Genomic DNA, 27,399 nt, shown 5'->3' on the forward strand with positions numbered 1-27,399 from the left:
CTTTGTACGTAGCGTATATTACTCAAGTAGTTTAATGAACTTTATGTAATACTTGTCTAGCATTTATTGACAGACCGCTTGGTAATAATAATTATGAAGTATCTCCTGATCGCGTGATATTTCGTTAAGTATGATACACTTAACCACAGTAGTATTTGAATCAATAATTATTTATGTTTGTAGACGATTGTTATAATTTTCACGTATTGAATAATTTTCTGAAGTTGTCTGTACAATTATCTTTTTAATGTTTTTATTATTGCGAAATATACATACTTTTTTTATAATTGAAGGACTAAGTACTGGTGGCCCGGAGGACTTTCCAGTTTCACCATGACAGGTAGGCGAACAAAGGCTTAGCCAGGAAGGGTGGGATTAGTGAGCACCTACCCAAGCGCCTCCGAAGGAGACGTAACAACTCAACAGTAGCTGCTTCGCGAATGAATCTACTGCCGGATCGGAATCGTCTCCCGCTGAGAAGAGCGAGAAACTCCCGGCGAGAAACTCAGCGGGTTGATGTATGGCCTGCATGCGTTAAAGGCTGTACAGACACACGCCGAGAAGATTCGAGAACACCCGAGACATATGAATGTGATATGCTTCTCGCCTTCTCGTTCTTGCGTTCGAGTGTTCACCGTTTTTTGTCGGTTTTTTAGCCCCCTTCAAAGTCATTTCACGGGCGAGAAAGAGAACGTCATCACATTCGCGTGTGAGTTCAGTGTGTCCCAACCGAGCTTTGAATGACGCCATACGTATTTTCGGTGTGCGTAGCGCGTCCAGTTGAACTCCTCTATGTAAAAATAAATAAAAATATGGAAGGTAGGCAGCGGCTTGGCTCTGCCCCTGGCATTGCTGACGTCCACGAGCAACGGTGACCACTTACCATCAGGTGGGCCGTATGCTCATCTACCTACAAAGGCAATAAAAAAAAGAAAAAGAATAACGACTTGGAATTAAAGTTTATAGAAAATTTTCATTATGAACCAAGATTTTACAATTTATACAACTATATACAATTAAGTATGCAAACAGATTATAGTGTGCTAGTGCACACAATACCAAAGCGCCTATACTGGCAAAGTCATCCATACCGGAAGACGACGAAAACGTGACTGAGAACTCACCGTGAGTGTGAACAGTGCCCCTATTTCTCTTCAAGTCTCGCCGAGCCTTCACGCGGAGAGTTCTCGCCGTGAGTCTGTAGCCGGTATTAGGTTATAAAAAACTATTTTGCATAGTTTTCATGCTTAGAAAATACCATAAAGCAGTACATATCTACTGGCGATTAAAACGTTAACATTTCAATGACAAGTAGCTATGAAAACTGTTTTTTTAATCCTCTAGAATAACGATCCCACGCCGCGTAGGAACTAGTCCTCCAATAAAATTATATTAAATACGTGCTGCCCCACTCTTCAACAAAATAAGGTACCAAGTTTGTTAGAACTATCTACTACTAAATATTTTACCAAGGACGTGGTTTCAGCTCAGCTTCAGATGGTTGTCTAGCCCAACATGCTCGACCGATCAGAGAATACATATTTAAAGAATAAGTACCCTAATAGATGGGAAAAAAATGTCCTTTTACTCTAATTGGTTAACTTAAGTCTTGCTTTAATTATTTTTATGTAAAAAATGAAGTGTCACTATGTACCTATATCTTTCTAATGATTAAAATGGAGCTTCAACTTCTTTCATTCAAATACCATCATTTGTTACATAAATCTTTATTAGGACGACACGATTTATGAATTTATTTGAAAAAATAAAATATTGTTTTAATGTATAAGCCATTGTCGTAGCATTTTTGAAAAATTGCCTGCTCGGCTTAGTTTAATGTATTTATATTTTATGTAGAGATTTCTAAAAATACATTTGTTCCGATTTGTTTGGCATTACGCAACAATTGTTTTGGTTTCTTCCTAGGTCATAATAGTATTAAAACCTACAAAAAAGTTCAAACTCTAGTCACAATATCGAAATATTCTCTTTCGGTTAGTATACTTTTAGTTTTTCAATAAAATGGTTGGTTCTCCAGTACGAATGTGTGCAGAATGCTGAATTTTTTTACTTACCTACTCAACATAAGAGAGTATTTCCCCCGGTGCCAGGTTATGGTTTCTTTTGGGACACCCTGAAAACAGAGAACGAAATTAAACAGTCCGTAAAACCACGATTATCGACTGTCAAAACGGCCTCAATTTCCATTACGTACATACTAAAATAAATAACTCTTTTTTTTTTTTTGTTCCTACCTAAGCTGGTAGCTTTGAGAGGCTATTCCATCGTAACCTTAACTAGTAGGTGAGCTCACGGGGCTCAAACCTGACGACGTTGCTAACACGAACCCTAGCAAGAGCCGTGCTTCGCAGAATCAACCACCGGATCGGAAACGCGACCCACTGAGAAGGACAAGATCACAACCCGCTTAATGTTCAGTGGTTACCGGAGTCCATGGACATCAACAAAGTAGATCCGTCACCCATATTGAGACATTCTAAGTCTCACTTTTATGGTACAACGGTATAACGATATAGACGGGGTGGTCGTACTACTCATGATCATCAAATAATGCTTTTACACACTGGTGTATTAGGACATGTACCTACAGCAGAAGATGTGGTGAGCCCAAAAGAGTATTACTACCGTATGTCTATTGTCTTTCATGAAGTGGGCAGCAGCATGCAGTGCGTTTTGTAAGGGATTTGGCAACCACTTCAACAAACATGCGTAAATTCAACAACAAAAATATTTCATTAGTAAAATACGTCGCAGTGATCGCTATTTATATTTGAAACTAGCTGACCCGGCAGACTTCGTAGTGCCTCCATTGATAAATAAGAGACCTAAACTTTTGTATAAAATAAACTTAAAACAAACAAAAGGAAGCCGTCCGACGGGGGACACATCAAACGAAAAACAAAATTATTATTTTTATTTAATTCCGAGTATTTTCATATCTATCTACCTTTTAAACCTTCTCTGGACTTTCACAAGTAATTCAAGACCAAAATAATAATTAGCCAAATCGGTCCAGCCGTTCTCGAGTTTTAGCGAGACTAACGAACAGCAATTCATTTTTATATAATAATATATAGAATCCAAAAGAAAAAAAAAACGAATACTGTGAGATGATAGTAACCACAGACCTAAATAAATGCTTTTGTCGTACCTGTTACCTCAAGCTTGTTGGGAGATTTAACAGCACGCAGACACTGGACGAATATAGCTTTTGTACAATTAAATAGAATCAAAGCGCGGATACGGAATATTATGTAATTAATTATCAAATACGTAATAGAAATTTGAATTATCCACCAAACAAAATTAAACAAACAAGGTTAGTTGGTGCAATAACTATTACCTTAAGTTCTGTTATGTAACAGTTTACAGAGTTTCCTATCTGCTTGTGTAACACTGTTTACTGTTTATAGCGACTATAAGTTGGAATTTCTTCCGAGCATCTTCTGTGTGACGAGTACCGGAAACATAGAGAGACAAGAAGAGGCTTCCAAGATGAATAAGACTGTACATGTCGTGGTGCTTATAGGTCTCGGTAATCACCGTAATATTAATTACCAGTCTTAAGCTTTTCTGGTCACCTGAAGTAAAAAGTAGATATTTAACACAAATGAAGATATGGTTAGCTTAATCGATTAGTTTAAGTTTAGCTAAGATTTTCTATTGGTGAGAAAAAATATAAAGCTGCAGGCTTCCCTCAAGTTGTCCATTGGCTCGTCTGCGTATTGAAGTACATACCTAATTAAAAAATAAACTAATAAACACAAACACAACACACACACACACACACACACACACGGACACCATTAACGAAGACGCGAGACAAAAGTTAGGTTCTTGAATAAAATTAAATGAAGTTGGGAATTGTAGCTTCATGATTCCTTTTTATTTTAAATAACGTTAGGAGTAAACTAATTCTGTGCGAATATTATTTAACTGATTTGGTTTTGAGATATCTATTATTAGGATTTTTTATTTTCTTTTAATTATTTTTAGGTGACCGTTTTAGCTTGAGTTTTAAAGATCTGTGGGTTAATTATTATCTATCAGTAAAACTCAAGTATGTGGTGGGGTATCTATTTCGGCCAGGAAGCAATCATATTACTTTTTAAGACACAGCCATTGTGCTTTCGAGGTTTTTTTTTTAATTATACGTTATACGTCTATTTTTAGTTATATTACGTCTAAATTATACGATTATATTATTATGTAGTAATAACGGCACCCTTAACATTGGAACACATTACTTTGCGGCATAAACAGGCCGGCTGGTGGTACCTACTCGAAATCTGAAGAATTCTTTTGCTGTCTTGTCATTCAAAACTCCCAACACCTTGCCCCAGCTTATATTGGATGATTTCTAACCCATTTAATGCTCAGACCGATCAGAACCGCTTGTCGCTCCAGAACCTGATTGTTCAACTCCGAAATGCTTCGCCTATGGATCCCGAAATGTGGATGGAAGTCCTTGGTTAACATGATGGTTTTACATGGGTTAGTTCCATAGCAGACCATGCAGGGACCCAGATTCATATCTTTCTCTTCCCTAAGTAACAGGATCAAAGGTAAAAAACTAGACAAGATATGAAATTTAGTATATGAGGGTGTGTAATATTTATAATATCGAAAAGACCAATTTAAATGAATAAAGTATGGAAGGCTTTTTTTATTATCTATGATAACGTTAGACAAAGTAATATAAAATTCAAAGTATTACAGTTCGTTTTACATTGAAATGCAGGTGACGATTTTATTGTATGACACAGGTAGTCGGTTATTCACTACCCCTAAGATAATCTTAAAAAACGAATGTCACGTCAATGCCGAGCGAACAACAAAAAAATGTGGCAGACCCAGCGTGATCCTAACGGCTCTGAAATCAGTAAGTCGGGTCCTTCATTTCATTGTTGACGCTCTCAATTATATACTTTATTCGTAAACCTTATGTATTTACATAATAACAGAGACTTACCTACAAGTTAAATGTTTTGATTTCGGTTAAATTTGTTTGCGTTCTTAAATACAAAAAGTGATCAAATTATTTTGTACTAAATTGAGTATACATTCCAGAACTTACTAGCGTTGCACTCCAGCGGGAGATACGAGAACCGGTTTCTGTTTTACTATATTAACACACAATATCGAATCGAAATAACGTTTGTCCCGACTTTTCCTATTTGTTTTGGGAGTAGATAATGCATTTACGAACTTCAAATAGATAACCAACTGTATATTCACACATTATTTACATTGTACCACAGAAAGGAGGGAAACAAATCATAATTATTTACGTTTAAAAAGAGAACAAACAGATATTAATCTTATTAATAAAGAACAAACATGCTTAGTCTAATTGACGGACAGGTTAACTATCCCTCATTAAATAAACAATCTCGAACGGAAAAGAAAAGGAAATTTGTAATCACTGTTCCAGTCTAATGATAAAACTACCCATATTGTTTACTTGTTGGCTTCGTTTGGTACTGTTGGTAGTCGACTAGCTAGTTACAGTCCGCGCTGCGTTCAGTGTACTTGCCCATACATCGTGCGATACATAACGCGACCAGTGCCCTCGCAATGGAGCTAAATTTTATAACAACATTAATCAAACACGATGTTAATCACAACGTGAAACAGTGTTTCAAATCCAAAAAGCCATTTAGTAAGTATTTTTATTGCTTGTATTAATAGGCTTACTTACTTTTGTTAGAATTTTAAATGTTTTTTGTTGTATGGGAATTTTATAGGCAACAAAGTTAGGTGGTATTTTTCTTGGCTTTTTTTTAAATGTTTTACGCTTTCTTTTCTTCGTTTAGTTATTGAAATTGTTTAGCTATTAGTTATTTACGAGATTTTATGTTTTCAATAAATAAGTAAAGAAGCAGCTTTATATCTACCTTCCAATTAATATTTTTTAATGTTAAATAACTACGGATTTAAATAAAAATAGTTAAATACTTCTGCTGTGTTCGGGAGTCTTAGACGCGCTTAACTTATGTTAAATAGTTTAAATTTAACTCTGAACTCTGAAAAACAGTTAAATTTCTGAAAACTAAACCCCTACGCGACTTTAGGGTAGCCCTATTCAGATACATAACATGACATTAAAATGTTCAATTTAAGTCCCCTACTCACATCATAAAAAATTGTTTTCGTTTATTCTATCATTGATTTCAAATAATATTCTTATCTTATAGTTCCATTGCTATGCAACGACGACTCTCGAATGTACGAGAACCCTACTCTCTGAAGTAGTCAAGAAAAATCTTTTAGAATATGGAACAGGAAATATTTCAAAAATTTTAATTTATTTATCAAGGAGCGTATATTTTTGATTCCACGAGTAGATAAGTTCCCCGTTTACTAAGGTTATCTATCGACGCCCATAAAAAATAGTCAAATGGGAAGAACCCCCGTCCCAATTGAGTCCTGAGGTCAGTCTCAAAGTCTTAAATTCATGAGAAAAACTTCCTTCAAATCGAATGTACGATTGCAATATCACATCAGAAACAGATCTGTGCGACCACGATATTATAAAGCTGTGGGAGTTCCCAACTTACCCTAGCGCTAGTTTTGAAGATAGGAGTTTGAGGCATCTATGTAAGAACACAGAGGGACGATGCTAATCAATAGACCAATAGTGAGAAAGTAGTAGTTGCAGCTTAAGGTAGTCGGGATCTTAAAGTTTAATCTAAGATCATCTTACCTAATTTAAACTAATTTTTTTTTATTCTTTATTAGAGCCATACACCTATTAGGTTAAGTCGGCTATTTAAACTTTAAACGTAAAAATCGTTATGAAATTTCACTTAATGACAAGATATTGTCGTAGGTAAGTATGAGTCATAATTATTTTAAATGACTAAGAATTCATATTGTTTGTTTTTCTATCTATTTACGAAAACAAACATTTGTTTCTTTAACTTTCTGTAGTACGTAATCTACTTTAATATCTTTTGTAATGTTTGAATAGATTTAAGAAGTGCACAAAGCTGTCCTTCAAACATGATCATTTATTTATTTAATTGCTTCGTTTGAATGTTCTTCTATTAAACGTAGGTTAGAATTAGAGAATTAGAATATTGTGTTTCTCTACCATCGATGCAAAATTAAACAATTACATGTACCTACACAATTAAAGAGGCAGGCTTTTATCAGTTAGTGTATATCCAATAAAAGTACTTAACTCAATTGACCATAAAGTTATCAACCACAAATATAAATACGCTGCGTATCTGCATCCAAACGGGACGAGGGTCTGTAAACATCATCAGTGGAAAATTACACGAGCGATTCTCTCTTAAATTGTAACTGAATTACGAATATGCGAATTGAAGTTCGTTGAACTCTAGATTTTGTGTTTAACGATAGTCGTCTCCTCGAATAATTGTGATAACAGTGCGCGTTAAAATGATCTAGTTTGTTACTTCACGAAATACTACGTGACTCGGGTCACAACCCGATCAATAGCGTAAATATGTATTTGTTTAAGACCTATCTGTGTTTATATGAGAACGATTGAGATAAGGGATATACTCAGAAACACGCTGAAAGCAACCATAAGTACAAAGCTCCGTGAAGGACAGGACAATAGGCGTTTTTTTCGAAGGGCATTGTTTAGATTGCGTCCGCTGTTTAAGCATTTCTTTCAACGACCTTCGTATGTGACGGACGTGTTACTTTTTGTACTGACTATCAAAAATGCATTTAAGGGAAGGCATAGGCTGGAGCAGTTACAACAATATAGACAAAAAATATTCTTTACCCGATAAATTTAAAGCTGACATCAAAAAAGTTTGTAAAAGTGAATATTTTTCGTCAAATCGCAAATAAATCGAAAGTATCAGTGTTGCAGTGGTATAAATGTTACGGTTATATAATATTTTAAATTAATTAATTATTTCACAGTTATCCGAAAAGAAGAAGTAATGGCAATCAAGAGTAAATTCCCCACCAAAATACCAGTAAGTAATCTACTCTGATAAATGCAAGATTTTTTCACCGTTATACATATTGTAAAATGGCATTTTTGTTTTCATTGTCTTCGTAAGCTATCCACCTTACAGAATTTCGCAAACGTACGCCGTGTCTCCTTTTTCATAAGTGAGTGCTCACCGTCGCTCATGAATATTAATCGCTAATGTCCATCCCTAAAAAATGAAGGGCATACGCTAAATGCCCGCATTTAGTTCAGCATTAAGCAAACCTTCCGAGTGCAAAGTACAAAAACAACTAGTCGATCCAGAGACAACCAAATTACCGTCGAATTTAGCATTATATTTATTTAGCCGGCTTTAAAAACGGCGAAGGTTTTCAATTCGATTGTATTAGTCTGTATGTGCAACTTCTGAACTTTTTTCTAGATGTACCGATTTTGATGATTGCTTTTATTTTTAAAGCTGGTGCTTCTCATGTGGCCTGCTCTAAATTTCATCAAGATCTCACCAGTTTCCAGATCAGACCAGTTTTGAGTTATCCTTGATAATGCATATCTGATTGACTTACGCTAAATTACAATATAATTAATGATATTCTTAGTTCCTTTTGTTGGAGTCGGTTATGTTTTTTGTTAATTTTTATTATTATTTATTTTAGCTAATCGTTGAGCGATATCATAAAGAGAGAAATCTGCCAACACTGGACAAAAAAAAATTTTTAGTCCCGGAAGATATCACCATGTCTCAGTTTTTGGTTATCATCAGAAACAGGATCAGAGTCAAACCTAACCAAGTAAGTGTTTTTAAGAACCTAAAAAAATTGCTTTGCCGTATATTGAAAAACAAAAAAAAATACTTTATTAAATACGTTTTGATCTGAAATGTAAAGGAACTCGAAATAGGATTGTGTAACACTGTAATCAAATCATTATATGTGCGATAATTAATGAATAATAATTAATTGAAATGATAATTATAAGTCGGTGATCTTGTGCATAGAACTCTGTCTAATAGTACGCGTGACACACACCAAGATAGTGGCTTTATTATGAAAACACCGGCAAATACTCACAAGACGTCCTACTACCGACTTACTGGTTGTAGGACGTCTTGTGAGTCCACCACCCTACTTATTTCTGCCTTAGTAATAGGTTTCAGTTTGAAAGGTGGAGCAGCTGTTTTACTGTAAAAACTGAGGCCTTAGAACTCATATCTCACAGCCTGGCCACGGGACATTCGCCGATGCGAATATTCGCGCGGTGCGAACGGCGAAGCGTCTAGCGACTAAAACAAGCGCATAGAAATGTACCTAACAAGCCACGCGCACCGGCGACCGACGAAGCGACCGGCGAAATGTACCGAGCGAATCGCGCGATGCGGCGGGCGAGCAAAACAAATGCATGAATACGGACGGCGCGAGCCACGGAGTCGAGCGGTAGTCGCGGCGAATAGTACAGTGATTAAATGAGTTTAGTTGTTTTCGCCGCGAAAAATTAACAGCCTGGCCACGGGACATTCGCCGATGCGAATATTCGCGCGGTGCGAACGGCGAAGCGTCTAGCGACTAAAACAAGCGCATAGAAATGTACCTAACAAGCCACGCGCACCGGCGACCGGCGAAGCGAGCGGCGAAATGTACCGAGCGAATCGCGCGATGCGGCGGGCGAGCAAAACAAATGCATGAATACGGACGGCGCGAGCCACGGAGTCGAGCGGTAGTCGCGGCGAATAGTGCAGTGATTAAATGAGTTTAGTTGTTTTCGCCGCGAAAAATTAACGCCGAAATTTTTATATTTTTTATTTATTTTTTATTTTATATTTTTAAAGTCGTCGTGGCCTAACGGACGTCCGGTGCAATCGTGTTGAGCGATGCACCGGTGTTCGAATATCAGGCGGGTACCAATTTTTGTAATGAAATACGTACTCAACAACACTCAACGTTCACGATTGATTTCCACGGTGAAGGAATAACATCGTGTGATAAAAATGAAATCTTCAAAATAATAATTTGCGTAATTACTGGTGGTAGGACCTCTTGTGAGTCTACACGGGTGGGTACTACCACCCTGCCTATTTCTGCCGTGAAGTAGTAATGCGTTTCGGTTTGAAGGGTGAGGCAGCCATTATAACTATACTTGAGACCTTAGAACTTATATCTCAAGGTGGGTGGCGCATTTACGTTGTGGATGTCTATGGGCTCCAGTAACCACTTAACACAAGGTGGGCTGTGAGCTCGTCCACCCATCTAAGCAATAAAAAAATAAAATAGCTGAAATACTAGCTAGACCAGCTATTTGGAAGTCTAGCCACCCAAAGTATTTCTCGTACTTCTTGTGGAATTCTCCATCTATAGGTATACTCCGATTCTTATTCAAATCATGTACTTCACAATCTTTTCCAAATAATAGGTCCTGAACCAAAAAACTATTAATTTGTAAGCAATATCGAGATAATTTCGATATAGACATTTCGCTGTCGGACTTCCTTACTAGTCGCGGCGGCGAACGTGAGTACCCGTGGCCTGCAAACGGTGCTGCGCGAATGGTCGCCTCGCCCACCGCTTCGCTGTTCGCACCGCCGATCCCCGTGGCCAGGCCGTAACGCCGAAATTTTTATATTTTTTATTTATTTTTTATTTTATATTTTTAAAGTCGTCGTGGCCTAACGGACGTCCGGTGCAATCGTGTTGAGCGATGCACCGGTGTTCGAATATCAGGCGGGTACCAATTTTTGTAATGAAATACGTACTCAACAACACTCAACGTTCACGATTGATTTCCACGGTGAAGGAATAACATCGTGTGATAAAAATGAAATCTTCAAAATAATAATTTGCGTAATTACTGGTGGTAGGACCTCTTGTGAGTCTACACGGGTGGGTACTACCACCCTGCCTATTTCTGCCGTGAAGTAGTAATGCGTTTCGGTTTGAAGGGTGAGGCAGCCATTATAACTATACTTGAGACCTTAGAACTTATATCTCAAGGTGGGTGGCGCATTTACGTTGTGGATGTCTATGGGCTCCAGTAACCACTTAACACAAGGTGGGCTGTGAGCTCGTCCACCCATCTAAGCAATAAAAAAATAAAATAGCTGAAATACTAGCTAGACCAGCTATTTGGAAGTCTAGCCACCCAAAGTATTTCTCGTACTTCTTGTGGAATTCTCCATCTATAGGTATACTCCGATTCTTATTCAAATCATGTACTTCACAATCTTTTCCAAATAATAGGTCCTGAACCAAAAAACTATTAATTTGTAAGCAATATCGAGATAATTTCGATATAGACATTTCGCTGTCGGACTTCCTTACTAGTCGCGGCGGCGAACGTGAGTACCCGTGGCCTGCAAACGGTGCTGCGCGAATGGTCGCCTCGCCCACCGCTTCGCTGTTCGCACCGCCGATCCCCGTGGCCAGGCCGTCAAAGTGAATGGCGGCATTAATCTTTTAGATGCCTATGGTAACTACGTAGCCAGGGGAGCCGGGAGATCGCCCAACCTTATAAGCAACAAAGTAAATAAAAAATACAACCGCAAAACATAAAGTAGGTAGTGAACACCCTGCCTATTTCTGCCGTGAAGCAGTAATGCGTTTCGGTTTGAAGGGTGGGGCAGCCGTCGTTACTATACTTGAGACCCTTAGAACTTGTATCTCAAGGTGGGTGGCGCATTTACGTTGTGGATGTCTATGGGCTCTAATTCTAAAATGTTTTCTATTTACGTTAACGAATTTTTTCCAGGCTTTATACCTAATCATCAATAACAGGTCGATGTTAAGTATGAGCCTCACAATGGCGCAAGCCTACGAAAACTATGGGGATGAAGATGGATTCCTTTACATCACCTACGCCTCTCAAGAGGTGTTCGGCTACCAGGATGGTAAGGGTTATTACGCTATCCTCAATTCATTAAACTTAAGTCGTTTTTATTATATTTTAATCGATATCGACCTAATTAAGGACTTTGTGTTGGTAGATATGCAGGAAAAATCGAACCGCGAAGTAGAAGCCATTAGACACCGCTTCCCTAATAAAGTCCCGGTAAGTTTCTTTTTTTAAATAACACCTTTATGGAATAATCAAAGCTAGGGTTTAGTGCCTTACAGTTTTCGTAGTCACTCACGGAAGACTGTCCGTAATGACAGTAAAAAACGCGACACTAAACGATCAAAGTGATGGTAGGACCTCTTGTGAGTCCGCGCGGGTAGGTACCACCACCCTGCCTATTTCTGCGGTGAAGCAGTAATGCGTTTCGGTTTGAAGGGCGGGGCAAACGTTGTAACTACTGAGACCTTAGAACTTATATCTCAAGGTGGGTGGCGCATTTACGTTGTAGATGTCTATGGGCTCCAGTAACCACGTAACACAAGGTGGGCTGTGAGTTGGTCCACCCATCTAAGCAATCAAAAAATAGTTTAAATTATGTCAACAACTCACGAAAATCAAATCAAATCAATAAGCGTTCAATAAAATGTTGTAGTTCGGTATCAATTACTATTGAATTATTATTATATGAAAAATAATTATTTCTATAGCTGTACGTGACCAGATACGTAAGAGATCGTGAGGTGCCAGTATTAGGGAGAACAAAGTTCTTAGTGCCACAGGAACTCACAATGTCGCAGTTTCTGTACATTATAAGAACAAAGATGAAACTCCGCGATTCACAGGTGAGCTGTTAACTCAAGTAATACATTATAATGACCATACTGTTATATTCTGTATTTAATACGAGTAATCTTATTTTAATTTACTTAAAGAAAACTTTTTTAATTAGAAAAATTGGTACCCGCCTGGATTCGAACATCGGTGCATCGCTTCAACACGAATGCACCGGACGTCTTATCCTTTAGGCCACGATGACGTTTTAACATAATCCTTATTCCATTTCAATGTTCATTTGGCAGGCATTGTACTTGCTTGTGAACGACAAAGTTTTGGCGAGCCACAGTATGACGATGGCGCAGGCGTACCAGCAGTTCCGCTCTCACGATGGCTACCTGCATATCACTTATGCAGCACAACAAGTCTTCGGATGAACGTAAAGAGTAAGTGGCAAATTCTAAATCTAATGGAGCTGTTTTGTGTTTAGTGCGAGTTTTTTAACGTTCTCGATAGCGTACAAGTTAACAAAAATTTGTATGGAGTTGGAACGTTTGCCTACGTTTGCCGCTAGGGGCGCTGTTCCAACTGCATACAAATTTTAGTTACTTTTTTTCCTACCTAAGCCTTGAGAAGCTATATCAGCGTCGCCTTAACTAGTAGGTGAGCTCACGGGGCTCAAACCTGATGACGGCTACTTTTACGCTATCGAGAACGTTAAAAAACTCACACGAAGCACCCTGAAACAAAGTTATATAAAGAATAATCGCATAGAGTATACTCATATACGTAGCGGTAGGCAGCGGCTTGGCTCTGCTCCTGACATTGCTGACTTCCATGAGCGACGGTAACCACTCACCATCAGGTGGGCCGTATGCTAGTCTGTATGCACGGGCAATAAAAAAACCATAGACCGATATTTAAATAATTTGATTTTTCTTTATTGTTCAGCGTGTTAAAACGGAATTAATTAATTTATGTAATTTTGATAAAATTTGCATTATTAGATTATTCATTTTCGTTTTCAATTTGAAACTCCTCTTGAAGAAGTTTATTAATTTTAAATTATAGTACCTGTACCTCTCATGCCAATTTAATATAAATTTATTTAATAAAATTGCAACAAACTTGCGTCAATGTATCAGTTATCAAGAAGAAAACACGAAGTAATTTATGGAAGTCAATGCGTGATAACCGACCGATAATTTATTAAATATATTGTATATATTTTATTTCACATTTAATTATCAAATCATAGCAATAAACCTTCTTTTATGAATAACTCTACGGATCATTATTTTATTTGTGACGTTTTAAGTACTGATACACATCTCGGTAAACAGGTTTCATACTTCAGTGCGGTAAACGAAAAAAAAAAGTACTTAGATACGTTTTATGAGCAGACGGATGACACAGCCCACTGAGTTTCTCGCCGGATCTTCTCAGTGGGTCGCGTTTCCGATCCGGTGGTAGATTCTGCGGAGCACTAGTCTTGCCAGGGATAGTGTTGGTAACGTCGTCAGGTTAGAACCCCGTGAGCTCACCTTCACGTTAAGTTACGCTGGCATAAGCCTCTTAAGGATAACAGATTAGGTACGGAAAAAAAAATGACGGTAGTGAAAATTACAACATAAATGATATCCTGCTCGATTTACTAGGTCGTAGTCGAATTTGAAATATTAGTTGCTTTCCCATTCATAAAGCCACGTGGGCTTTCAACACCACTAAACCTCTATTAGATAAAATTGTAATTTTTTTTTTTCATTAAAATAAAGAAGGATGTGCGGCCATATGATTCTCTGTACTATGGGAATTAGAGGGTAAATCTTAGATAAACTAAGATACTTTTTTGTACTGATGCTTTAGTTAGCTTATCGCCATGCCATGGGCATGTTTCGTAATTACTGTTGATTAGAATTCATTTCTAGAGTTCCGTTCGATAAATGTGCCCCTAATTGTTTCAGAGCCATTCAAAATAACATTCCATTTAGTTTAAATTTTACAACACAAATAAAGATGTATCAAATATTTTGAAAACTATAAATATAATACTTGTATCGTATACAGTACCGATAAATTCATTTTGGCAAAATTTAAAAGTTAGCAACACTCAGGGTAAAGCAGAAAATACAAGCCATAACTCTTACTTTAATTACTGCCCTGGGGCATCATGAAAAATGCCACTCTATAACTATTCCCTTCTTAAATTAGGTAAAGATCCTCAGCATGATCATCTATTAACGGTGCTTTTAGGCACCACAAGCACCGGTCACCGTCCTCGTCGAACCCGTCGTTTGCGACGAAGGGCTCGACGAGCGAATTAACCCATAGACACAGCCCACTGAGTTTCTCGCCGGATCTTCTCAGTGGGTCGCGTTTCCGATGCGGTGGTAGATTCTGCGAAGCACTGCTCTTGCTAGGGTCAGTGTTAGCAACACTCCAGTTTGAGCCCCGTGAGCTCACCTACACACGTTAGGGTGAAGCTGAAATAGTCTCTCAAGGCTATCAGCATAGGTAGGAGAAAAAAAAAACAGGATGATAAAAAATTTACAATGTATATTTTCACAACAAGGACTGCTTGGGCGAGAGTAATGTATACCCCAGTGCTTCGCGCTTAAGAATTTTTTTTTGTTTCTTATTTACTCATACTTTCAATATGATTGATAACACAATGTTTTTTTTGTTCCCAACCAAAAATTTAGCGACCTTTAACATTGCGTACCCCTGAGCACTAGCGCCTGGTCTCTTATAAATATAATACCAATAATAATACCACTATCAGAAACCCGTTTATTTTCCAGCAATTGGCATTGAAATTAATCGATATTAAGGTTATTTTAAAACAACAGGCCGGGGCCTCTGTTACCATGGACTATATCAATTAAAAAAACAGAACAAACAAGATTGCCCGTGTATTTTTATACGGTACAGATAATGTAATTACGGACGTGCAAAAATTAGCTTGCTGTTTGTTATATTGTATAATAATATCATGTTTCTCTAATGGTTGTATTACATCGGGTGAATGACCACGATATCGGTTGTTACTAGCTTAGATAATATAATCTTGACAATAAAATTATTGCATCCCTAATGAAAGATTGAATCAAAACACATTAATTGATTAATTGTTTAATAGGGTAATAATATTTAAATTGATTGTACTATGATCCACCAATGAATATATTTCGACATGCAGTGTCCGAGTGCAATGTTACTAGAACGATCTTTGAAATATTCCACGCCTGTACATAATGCAATATGAACACGTATTATTCCATACGGTTGACAGCGTCCGCGACAGGCTTCGGTATTATTTGTGATACCGTGGTTTATCTTAGGTCAGGCAGGCGTAAACATACAGGACTATTTCTCCTCGTAGATAAGGATTTGTGTTCCTATCCAATATTGTTGCCCCCCCTCGAGCGTATTGACATATGATATGATCGATTCTGTTGTGTTGTTGTTAGTGAATTATATTCGGGCATGTGTTGCGGAAACAACAACAGCTTGTCTTATCAGTTTGTGTGCTTGTTCTTATTCTACTAAACTGTACTTGAGAATAATTGTTTTAAGGGCTAAATAAAATTTAAGAAATAATTGATGATCGATTTTATTTGAGTTTGAATTTTGTTTTCGTTCGAGAAGGTTCATTTTGCAGTTTGTGTAATATGTGTCTTTTTTCAAAAGTAGAGTTCCGTGGCTTGTAAAGTTCTTTGATATAAGCATTTCATCAGTTTTGTTTGTTGGTTTGTTATGGTTTTTTTTATTGCTTAGATGGGTGGACGAGCTCACAACCCACCTGGTGTTAAGTGGTCACTGGAGCCCATAGACATCTACAACGTAAATGCGCCACCCACCTTGAGATATGAAGTCGTCGTGGCCTAAAGGATAAGACGTCCGGTGCATTCGTATGTAGCGATGCACCGATGTTCGAATCCTGCAGGCGGGTACCAATTTTTGTAATGAAATATGTACTCAACAAATGTTCACGATTGACTTCCACGGTGAAGGAATAACATCGTGTAATAAAAATGAAACCCGCAAAATTATAATTTTCGTAATCACAGGACCTCTTGTGAGTCCGCACGGGTAGGTACCACCACCCCGCCTATTTCTGCCGTGAAGCAGTAATGCGTTTCGGCTTGAACGGTGGGGCAGCCGTTGTAACTATACTTGAGACCTTAGAACTTATCTCAAGGTGGGTGGCGCATTTACGTTGTAGATGTCTATGGGCTCCAGTAACCACTTAACACCAGGTGGGCTGTGAGCTCGTCCACCCATCTAAGCAATCACGTCGAACTAATAAATTGAATACAATAAACAATTAGTAGCGTTTTATAAAGTTCTCCGACATGAAATGATATCGCTTTTTTCTTCTTTAGTTTTATTATATATAATGGGTGGAGAAACTCACCCGTCGCTTGCGACGAAGGGTTCGACGAGTAAATTAACCCTCAAACACAGCCCACTGAGTTTCTCGCCGGATCTTCTCAGTGGGTTGCGTTTCCGATCCGGCGGTAGATTCTGCGAAGCACGGCTCTTGCTAGGGTTCGTGTTAGCAACGTCGTCAGGTTTGAGCCCCGTAAGCTCACCTACTAGTTAAGGTTACACTGAAATAGGCTCTCAAGGCTCAAAGATAGGTAGGAAAAAAAAAGTCGCCCAGCCAGTGTTAAGCGATTGCCGGAGCTAATAGACACGACAATGTGAACGACACGATGATTTCTTGTTTAAGTATTTTCTCATTCATAACATAAATTTATCGTTGATTTTTATGAGACAGTATTAAAAACTGTTGTAATTCTTTGAAAATTGATTCAAATTCACCCCTAATACTCTTTTCTGTTTCAGGTAAATGAGCTGGTTTCGAAATCCTAAGTTCCAAGTTCATGGTGTTCTACTAAAAAACATATAAAGACTGAAAGTATTTGATTGTATTTGTGATAGTTTAATTTAAGATACACGTATTCATTTTAAAATTTGAATCGATTGTAATTAGAATTAAGTTTTGTAGTTTATAAGATAAGCTTGGATGGTTATTAAAAAATGTTATAATATAATACAAAAAATGAACATAATTGAACTCTATGGCATTCATTTTAAAGCACAATAAATGATCTCACGATTATTATCGATCGATTTTAAATAATTACGATGAAAAGTTTTTGTTATGTCCTTCTGTGTCCGATATTATTGTGTTCCTATTTAAATGATCTGATTTTAAATTATTGAACTCGTTTATCTTATTGTTATTCTCTCGGTTATGTATCCAATTAATTTTATTATATATTTATCGTAAAATTTATGGCTTTTTTATTTTTAACTTGCTGTCTTCCATCAATAATAGTACTTAATGATCGAAGCCTGCTATCCAAATCGTAGGGATAAGAAACGATCCACTTAAAAAAGTCCAAGCATTTAAACTTAAGACCCTTTTTTGCGATGCGGCCGGGAAAAAAAGAAACTGGACTGTTTACTTGGAAGTTTTTTTTTTTTATAAATTACAAATAATAATTTATTCTTTATTCTTTAAACTTATGTGGATAAGGTTCATTTTCATTCGGTCGGTGATATATTCTGAGCAGCCGCGACCAATGTGTCGTGAATATCTTTCGCGTATGAGATTTGGAGGCCAACTGTCTTCAAATATTGCGGATAGCTTAATGTCGTTTCCTGAAAACAGATTGGGATGAATAGTGAGTGATTGACGATTAGACTAATAACGATTTAAGAGATATTTTTGTAACTTTAGAGAAGAGCCATTTAAAGTGTAAAATATGGAAAAAAATATCATAACAGAAAACTTCTTCAGCTATTTGTATGGGGCAAACTTAATTGAGGTTCAATAAAAAAAAATCAAATACTTGATACATACCTACAAATATGTAACAAATAAAGCGGACCTTTAATTGCAATGAAAATTGTCGTGTATTAAGCGAAATGTCACTTAATTTTTTTTTCTTATTGCCCTTGTAGGCAGACGTGCATACGGCCCACCTGATGGTGAGTGGCTACCATCGCCTATGGACGTCAGCAATGCCAGGGGCAGAGCCAAGCCGCTGCCTACCGTTCTAAGTACATCTAGTTCTAAGTATAGCTTGATCAAAGTACCTAGTCAGGTCATAAGTATTGTCACACAGTAAAAACTTTTCTTTTAGAATGCTGGCCACAAAAAAGTTTATTGAATTCGAATTTCGAATTGTTCATGAAAATAAAAATGTATACTTTTAGAATTTTTACTAATTTTTAAATATGGAGTGGACGCTTAAAGAAGACCGTGTTGCAGTTATTGCGTTGCATCGTTGCGGTTACGCGCCAATTCAAATTTTTAACATACTGAAAATTTTGAATATAATCAAAAGATTCGTTTATCGTACCATCAAACGATACAATGAAGACTCTAGTGTAGATGACAGGTCAAGAAGTGGTCGCCCTCGGTCTGTAAGGACTCCAGCAGTGATAAAAGCTGTGAAGGCGCGAATTCAAAGAAATCCCAAACGTAAGCAGAAACTGTTGGCCCTTCAGATGGGGTTAAGCAGAACCACGGTGAAAAGGGTGTTAAATGAAGACTTAGGGCTTCGGGCATATCGAAGAAAAACAGGACATCGTTTGAATGCTCGTCTAATGGACCTGAGACTGAAGAGATGCCGCGCTTTGTTGAAGCGGTACGCGGGAAAAAAATATCGGGAAATTCTTTTTTCGGATGAAAAAATTTTTACCCTAGAAGAGAGCTACAACAAACAAAATGATAAGGTGTACGCACACAGTAGTGAAGAAGCGAGCAACCGTATTCCGCGTGTCCAACGAGGTCATTTTCCATCCTCGCTCATGGTATGGTTGGGAGTTTCTTATTGGGGCTTAACAGAGGTACATTTTTGTGAGAAAGGTGTAAAAACGAATGCAGTTGTGTATCAAAATACAGTCCTGACGAACCTTGTGGAACCTGTTTCTCATACCATGTTCAATAACAGGCACTGGGTATTCCAATAAGATTCGGCGCCAGCTCATAGAGCGAAGAGCACACAAGACTGGCTGGCGGCGCGTGAAATCGACTTCATCCGGCAAGAAGACTGGCCCTCCCCCAGTCCAGATTTGAATCCGTTAGATTACAAGATATGGCAACACTTGGAGGAAAAGGCGTGCTCAAAGCCTCATCCCAATTTGGAGTCACTCAAGACATCTTTGATTAAGGCAGCCGCCGATATTGACATGGACCTCGTTCGTGCTGCGATAGACGACTGGCCGCGCAGATTGAAGGCCTGTATTCAAAATCACGGAGGTCATTTTGAATAAACTTTAGTGTCATAAGAATCTATGTTTTGTTAAATTCATTTTGGTATATGAATGGTTACATAATGAATAAACTTGTTTCAATTATTTTACATTAAACATGTGACAGAATTTATGACCTGACTAGGTATATAAACAAAATTATCTAAATTACGTAAATCACCTGCGTGGTAGGTCCAGAGTCGAGTCTTGAGGCTATCACCGAGAGCGGCAGATAATGGGCGGCTGATTGCGCTTGCTGGATACACGTTGTTGCTGTTCGCTAAATACATAAAAAGAAACCGTGTTATATCTCAAGAAAATCATATAATTATGCAGAAAAAAAACCAGTAGTTATCCCTTCGGACGTGATTAAAAGACAAATAACTCGCAATGCTATCTGTACTGGGATTTATATGGCCAACAATCGATTAGTATAAAATATTTATATCCAATTAATCCAATTAGGACAGTATATTTTTCTCTCCTTGCCTTTCATAAAGTACGTATTTAATTTAATTATTTTATGACGAATTTCATCGAATTCTTTATTACGTCAGCAGGAGTCTGTGTATATTTTTATTCGGTTTCCTAAATGTAATTTTTTATTGATAAGTTAGTGGACGAGCTAACGGCCCACCTAGTATTAAGTTTTTACCGGAGCCCATCGATATCAACAATGTAAATGCCGTCACCCACCTTAAGACGTGAGTTCTAAGTGCCCGTTTTTACATTACAACGGCTGCCCCATCCATCAAACGATTTACTGCTTCCCGGCAGAAACAGACAGGAAGGTGATACCTTTTTTTTTTATTGCTTACCCATTTGTGCGGGCTTACAAGACGCCTTATGCTTACGCAAATTATGTTTTTGCAGGTTTGATTTTTATTAGACGATGCTGTTCTTTCGCCATATAAGTCAATCGTGAACATTTGTTCGAATTTCATCACAAAAATTAGTACCTATTTGCTAGGATTCGAACACCGGCATCATTAGATACGAACGTTCCGGGCGTCTTATCTTTTAGGCTACGACGACTTCTTAAACGCGACCTATATTTTGAATTCTAAGACTTTTGGGGCTTACGACAAAGGGAAGATCTTCCACCGAGCGGGTGATATTGCTCGGTAGACCGACGGTCCTAATGTTGTTGTGTTCGGAACTTGTATATATGCGCTTTATCTTGAAAATGTCCTAAGTAAGATTCAGGCATCTGTCAATTATCTTGCGTTGTATAATGGCTACCCGCCACAGACTTCAAGAGTCTCTAAGCTTTAATCAAAATTCAGATACTTGTATTATTTTCAATGTATGTATGTAGATCATTATGCTCTAAACAGTTTAAAGGTCGAAGTTGATACAAATAGTACATCCGATTTTTGCTTTTGATTTCGAGAAACCGCGTTGAGGAAGGATTGCGATCCTTTTCTACATTCGAGAATAGACCTTACTCATATTTTTTTAAAGTAAATATTCGTTTAGTCTAATTACACGGTTAGTAACAAGCAATACATAGTCGACTGTGGAATATTATGAAAATATCGAATTGAGACGACCAACGAATATCACAAGACTCATATGCAACTACATAATATAATTCAATGGTGTTTGTTGACAAACCGATAACGGGTCACTTAGGGACATGACGAATAACTCTCTAATAATAATAATAATTAGTGATTAATAACTGTCGACCGATCAATAAAGTAATTGTTGCACTTAGAAACATTATGTGAGTCGACGATAATGAATACAATGTAAACATTAGAACATTAGTCCGCTGTTGCTGTTTGACTGAAATCAGAATACAGTTGACAGACATTCAAAATAATATTCCTTGTATGAATTTCATTTATTGACGAGCTAGACGAGCCATCAGATAAATTTAGTTAAAGTCAATAGGTGTATGTTCTCTTCCGAAATGACTACACCGAATTCGATGAAAATTTCCGGAAATTTTACTGGTGGTAGGACCTCTTGAATCCGCACGGGTAGGTACCATCATCCTACCTATTTCTACCGTGAAGCAGTAATGTGTTTCGGTTTGAAGGGTGGGGCAGTCGTTGTAATTATACTGAGACCTTAGAACTTATATCTCAAGGTGGGTGGCTTCACGGCAGAAATAGGCAGGGTGGTGATACCTATCCGTGCGGACTCACAAGAGCTCCTACCACCAGTAAGAAAGACCACTGGTATAACAAACAGAGTGGTTCAAGCGGTCAAATAGAAAATGTTTTCAATGTTAAAAATTTAAGGGAAAAAAAAATGCGTCCGACGTTTCAGGGCAATGCTGTGACCACAGAAGAACAATGTTTGCCACTGAATAGGATAATGGATAGAGCTGTATTGCGCATAGGATACAAAGAGAATATTTGAAAACACACCTCTCAAGTTCAAACCTTCATAGGTATATATATTTTACAAATTTTAATTTTATTATCTGGTATCCCAAGGACGTCCACTGCTGGACATAGGCCTCTCCCAAGATTCGCCACAATAACCGGTCTTGTGCGGTCTGCTCCCAACGGATTCCCGCGACTTTTGACAGGTCGTTGGACTACCTCGTGGGCTTACCCACGCTGCGCTTTCAGGTCCGTGGTCGCCACTCAAGAGCTTTTCGTCCCCAGCGGCCTACTGTTCGAAGAGCAATGTCCTCTGCCCACTGCCATTTCAATTTGGCTAACCTTCGGGCTATGACAGTGTGGCGGTAGCCATCATACAACGCAAGATATTTGACAGATGCCTGAATCACGCTTACGACATTTTCAAGTTAAGCTTGCATATATACAAGTTCCGAACAACAACATTTGGACCGTCGGTCTACCGAGCAATATCACCCAATCGGTGGAAGACCTTTCTCTTCGTCGTTTAAGCCTCCCACAACAGTTCCTGATTCGATTTCGCAGGAAAACTCCTAATATAGCCCTCCTCTCCATTGTTCTTTGAATGACTTAGAGCCTCCTTATGGGGCCCATTCTCAGTCACCATAAATATCTGATTATAATATTATAATATGATATCAGGTTCGAATTTGTAGACTTGGCGAATACTATTAACAATAGATAGTTAATTTGAACTTGAAATGATATTGTGTTTTTATCACAGTTCTTATTGCAACAGACAGGCCACCCGGTGTTCAGTTACCCGAGTTCACAGACATCACAGTGTGATGCAACCTTACAGTATTCCCTACTACCAGAGTATTTGGCGAAATATTTTGTATTTTTTTACCATATTTATTTTTTTGTAAATATTAATCTCGCAGCGTAATTTTCAGGTTTGTGGTATACGGCAATTTGATTATGTCCTTGTTATTGTTCGTTTTATTTTATTACCATATTTTTGTCTACAATATAACACATTTGTAATTTAGATGAAATAAAGGATTCACAATTTCGAGAGAAGATGTGGTGTCCACCAAAGTGTCTTTGATTTACATTGAGCGTTTAACAAAAATTTACCTATGAAGCAATAATACTTATCTTAAGTAAAAATTTACTTACCAAATGTAGTTCCATTTGATCACAGATTGAGAAAAACTCTTCTAAGTTTTTTTCAAATCTAGGAACAGGATTATCCATACCTTTTCTGGAAGAAATAATGGCAATTTTACATTTTTAACCCTCCATTGAAAACAGACAACTTCGTCGTTCTCAAGTCGACAGTCTGTCTATACAACAGCATAATTGTACATAAATAGCTCAAACCAAGTATTTTTTTTTTCCCTACCTATGCTGATAGCCTTGAGAGGCTATTTCAGCTTCGCCCTAACGTTAGTAGGTGAGCTCGCGGGGCTCAACCGGAGAGTTGCTAACACTGACCCTAGCAAGAGCAGTGCTTCGCAGAATCTACCACCGGATCGGAAACGTGACCCACTGAGAAGATCCGAGGAGAAACTCAGTGGACTGTGTCTATGGGTTAGTTCGCTCGTCGAGCCCTTCGTCGCAAGCGACGGGTTCGACGAGGACGGTGACCGGTGCTTGTGGTGCCTAAAAGCACCGTTAATGGATCAGGAGGATCCGTAATGACGTGCTTTGGGCGACGTCGACGGTTTACCATTCGGTCTACTGGGTCGGGTATGTAATTTCCAGCGGCTACGATGAGAGGGTTCTCATGTCGTGCCGCCTTCTCAAAATGGCGCAGCGATGCCGACTGTAGATACTTACTAAGAGAGTCGAGCTCCAGGTCATCGTGGAGATCCACATTCCTAAGGAACCATGGCGCTCCGACGGCTATCCTGCAGAATCGTGATTGAATAACCTGAAGGGATTTCAAGTGGGTGCGGGCTGCGTGAGCGAACACTACGCTTGCATACGTCATGACGGGGCGGATACAAGTTTTGTAGAGAGTTACCTTATTGCGGAGGGACAGTTTGCTTCGACTACAAAGCATTGGATAGAGTCGTCCTAGAATAAACGCGGCGCGGTCGCGTACCGTTTTTATATGGGGACGGAATGTCATCCCTCTGTCGAGGGTGACGCCTAGATATTTGACCTTCGAGACCCACGGTATGGGCTGGCCAAAGAGAGTGATGGGACTAACGGCGGAGGTGTTTGCGCGCCTACTACGGAGTGGGATGCTCGAAGTGATGTTCGGAGGGCGACCCCTTTTGAAGAGCACCGCTGCGCTTTTCGTGGGGTTGATGTCTATTCGCCACTTCCGGAACCACTGTCCCATGGTGGCTACTGCGATCTGGAGTCGCCGATGAAGAAGCGACATCTTCCTACACGAGTAGTAGATAGCCGTGTCATCGGCGAAGAGCGCTAGATGGGTCTCCGGAGACCGGGGTATATCATTGATATACAAACTAAATAATAACGGGGAGAGCGCGGAGCCTTGCGGGACTCCGGCAGTCAGCTGACGGGGACAAGAACGAGTTCCCTCTACTCGATATCGAAACGAACGGTTCGACAAGAAGTCTCGTATGATGAGCACCCAAGTATTAATACTACTTACTGTGTATTGGAGTCTGCATTGTGATTTTGGTGTAATATTTGGGCTGCAGACTTAAGTGTCATCTAAAACAGACTACAAAGTTGTAAAAAATGAACTTCCTAGTAAAAAACTATCCTGTAATATTTTCTTGCTACTTTTAAGTTCTGATCCAGTAATCACAGGATTGATTCAGTATGTAGTAGGTACCATTATTTCTCTCTCTCTCTCTCTCTCTCTCTCTCTAAGAACTATAAACACGAAATATATGGGAATAACCGAAATGTGCTATTTTTTATGTATAACAGGTAAAAAATACAAACATGCATAGTTGAGATAAATTTTTTTATTGCATATTGCATTGGAAGGGTGGACGAAATCATGGCCCACCATGGTATTAAGTGGTTATTGGAGCCCATAGACATCTACAATGTAAATGCCGCCACCTGCTTTGAGATATGGGTTCGGAGGTCTCAGTACAGTTACAACAGCTGCCCTACCCTTCAAACTGAAAAGCATTACTGTTTCACGGCAGAAATAGGCAGGGTCATGGTACCTACCCGTGTGGCCTACCTACTCACAAGACGTCCTGCCACCAGTCATCCTCTCCTTTATGTTCTAGCTTCTAGTCTCATATAATACAGTTTCACACAACAGAGGTTTTGTAGGAACATATCTACTCTGTTATAAGGAGGGTTACCTGTATTACTTAAGGACTGCAGCTGGACTCAGCCAGGAAGATGACCAGGGTTTCAATTCAACATCCTGTTAGCAACGTTTGTATTGTCACTGTTAAACAGTTAAATAGTTGTTATCGTTTTGCTTACAACCTAACTTGAATGCAGCTGTAAAACATAGACAGAATGAGCATACGTTTCACCCGATCATGAGTGGTTACCGCAGCTCTGGGCGTCAGCAATACCATGGGCACAGTCAACTCACTGCCCATGAAGAGTAGTTTCCTTTTTTATTACTATGTATATCTACCTGATAATATGTTAGTATATTTACCGGTATAGATTCGCGTAAGGATCCCATTAAAGACTTCACTTTAGATATATTGTCCATTTTATCTTGTTGTGTTTGTTGAGGCACTGGTGCAGGTTGCATTTGTTGAGGAGATTGCTGTTGCATTATGGGTCCTGGTACAGGCATTTGCATGGCTACATTTGGAGCTCCAGCAACTTGGTTCATTGGTACGTGCATATTCATTTGATTGTGATTCATATTTAAAATTTTTGGACTAAAACTATTTCCTAGCCAACAGTTTGCTATTGTTTGTTATTATTTGTTTGATTCATCTATTGGATAGGCAAAGGAAACGTAGCCCATACAGCCAAATCGATTATTATTATTTTTTGCCACGCTGTTGTGTAAAACAAAAATGAACTGAATGAAATAAAGTTGCACTAAATAAGGTAAGGTATGACAGGGCCTCAGGTGTTTTTGCGATTTAATTATGTAAACGTTCACTAATATAGTGGGAAATTGCTGACAGTTGGAAAGCCCCGAAGCAGTTGGAAATTGCTGACAGTTTTGGAAAGCCCCGAGAAGCCATGTTGAATGATTTTCATTCATTGGATATGTTTTGTTTTTAACATTATGTGGGGTTCATATTCTCTTGTTTCTCTCATGTTTCTCTTAAAACTATTTGAATAAATTAAATTATTTTATTAATCATATTTTTTTTCTTTTCGCTCTTAATTACGTCTTAATTGTATATTTCATAAAAGTGTAAGCAAAAATAACCGGAATTGTGTACTACTGCAGAATTAAGCAGGATGGTGCCATATACCTCTGCGAGTTTATAATGCGCCCCAAAACCCATAATTACATAATTTTTTGCATTAGACGCCTTCAGCTCTAACATTAGGAGCAGGCTTAGGGACCTCGGTAACCATACTTGTCGAATTCGGTAAAGAGTTCGACAAGCAACTTAACCCATACATCAGCCTGCTGAGTTTTTCACCAGATCTTCTCAATGTCAAAAAGTAGGTAATTTTTCTAAATGAATCATCTGAACTATGCCTGTATGAATTTTTTTATCTATTAAATACAAAAAATCAAACGTAATATTTCAATTGTTCCCATTTAAGTATTGTGTGTTCATAGTGCTAAATGTAATTTTCTGAATAACTTTAAACAAAAATCTAGTTACATATCGTGTTGTAGAAGTATCTCGTTAAAAGAGGTTTTTAGAGAAATTTTTTTCGCGGTTAACGGTTTTGTAAAATAACATGATAAAGGAGGGTTACATGTAGATGTAATAATAGAAAAAATTGATATGTAGCTATTTGGCGGAAGGTTTAGATGACAAGTTAAATTAATTGTTTTACTTTGTTGTATACTCTACGTTGTGTAAAATAGTATATAATTGCTGGGCTTGTTCAAAAAGTATATTTAATTGTCAGATAAAACCTTACTAAAAATTTTACTGAGAGGTTATTTAATTTCGTATAGTTAGTGACTAGCTTTTGCCCACGACTTCGTCCACGTGGAATAGTTTGGCATACCGCTAAATTTTATCCGCCTCTTCATTTACGTAGAATATCATCTTTATAAAAACACCTTCACAAATAATGTTTTATTTTAGAACAAATTTGGTTAGCATAAAAAACGTTATAGAGAGCCAACCTTAA

At 38.2% G+C, this 27,399-nt stretch overlaps 3 protein-coding genes across 5 annotated transcripts in view; 1 reads left to right on the forward strand and 2 right to left on the reverse strand.

The window, feature by feature from the left end:
- Positions 1–5,454, reverse strand: part of LOC101743517 (biotin--protein ligase) — a 23,486-nt gene extending 18,032 nt beyond the window's left edge. The window contains exons 1-5 of one of the 2 annotated variants that reach the window (XM_062669406.1): positions 5,099–5,454; positions 4,387–4,567; positions 3,365–3,602; positions 2,076–2,134; positions 1,125–1,198 (exon numbers count right to left, since the gene is read on the reverse strand). In XM_062669406.1, the coding sequence (XP_062525390.1) occupies positions 1,125–1,198; positions 2,076–2,086 (85 nt within the window). In that variant the 5' untranslated portion in view covers positions 2,087–2,134; positions 3,365–3,602; positions 4,387–4,567; positions 5,099–5,454. Of the gene's footprint in view, positions 1–1,124; positions 1,199–2,075; positions 2,135–3,364; positions 3,603–4,386; positions 4,568–4,993 lie in introns of both variants that reach the window. The other variant, XM_062669407.1, reaches the window with a different exon arrangement.
- LOC101746017 (microtubule-associated proteins 1A/1B light chain 3C) lies at positions 4,805–17,860 on the forward strand. Of its 2 annotated transcripts, none has more exons than XM_004931293.4 (8): positions 4,805–4,903; positions 7,930–7,985; positions 8,617–8,751; positions 11,699–11,837; positions 11,934–11,998; positions 12,493–12,627; positions 12,865–13,005; positions 17,411–17,860. In XM_004931293.4, exons 1-7 carry the CDS (start codon positions 4,831–4,833, stop codon positions 12,994–12,996), a joined length of 735 nt encoding a protein of 244 aa, XP_004931350.2. In that variant the 5' UTR covers positions 4,805–4,830; the 3' UTR covers positions 12,997–13,005; positions 17,411–17,860. The 2 variants fall into 2 exon arrangements, with proteins under 2 accessions (XP_004931350.2, XP_004931349.1); XM_004931292.4 differs by lacking the exon at positions 4,805–4,903 and adding an exon at positions 5,471–5,683.
- Positions 17,861–18,043: 183 nt separating this feature from the next.
- Positions 18,044–26,015, reverse strand: ix (intersex). Its single transcript, NM_001043640.1, is given in 5 exon segments — positions 18,044–18,232; positions 20,013–20,111; positions 23,332–23,416; positions 24,785–24,846; positions 25,772–26,015. Coding segments are annotated over 5 exon segments (579 nt in total). The 5' UTR covers positions 25,988–26,015; the 3' UTR covers positions 18,044–18,115.
- Positions 26,016–27,399: the final 1,384 nt, after the last annotated feature.

This window comes from Bombyx mori, chromosome 7, assembly GCF_030269925.1.
Source record: "Bombyx mori chromosome 7, ASM3026992v2".
Taxonomy (NCBI): Eukaryota; Metazoa; Arthropoda; class Insecta; order Lepidoptera; family Bombycidae; genus Bombyx; species Bombyx mori.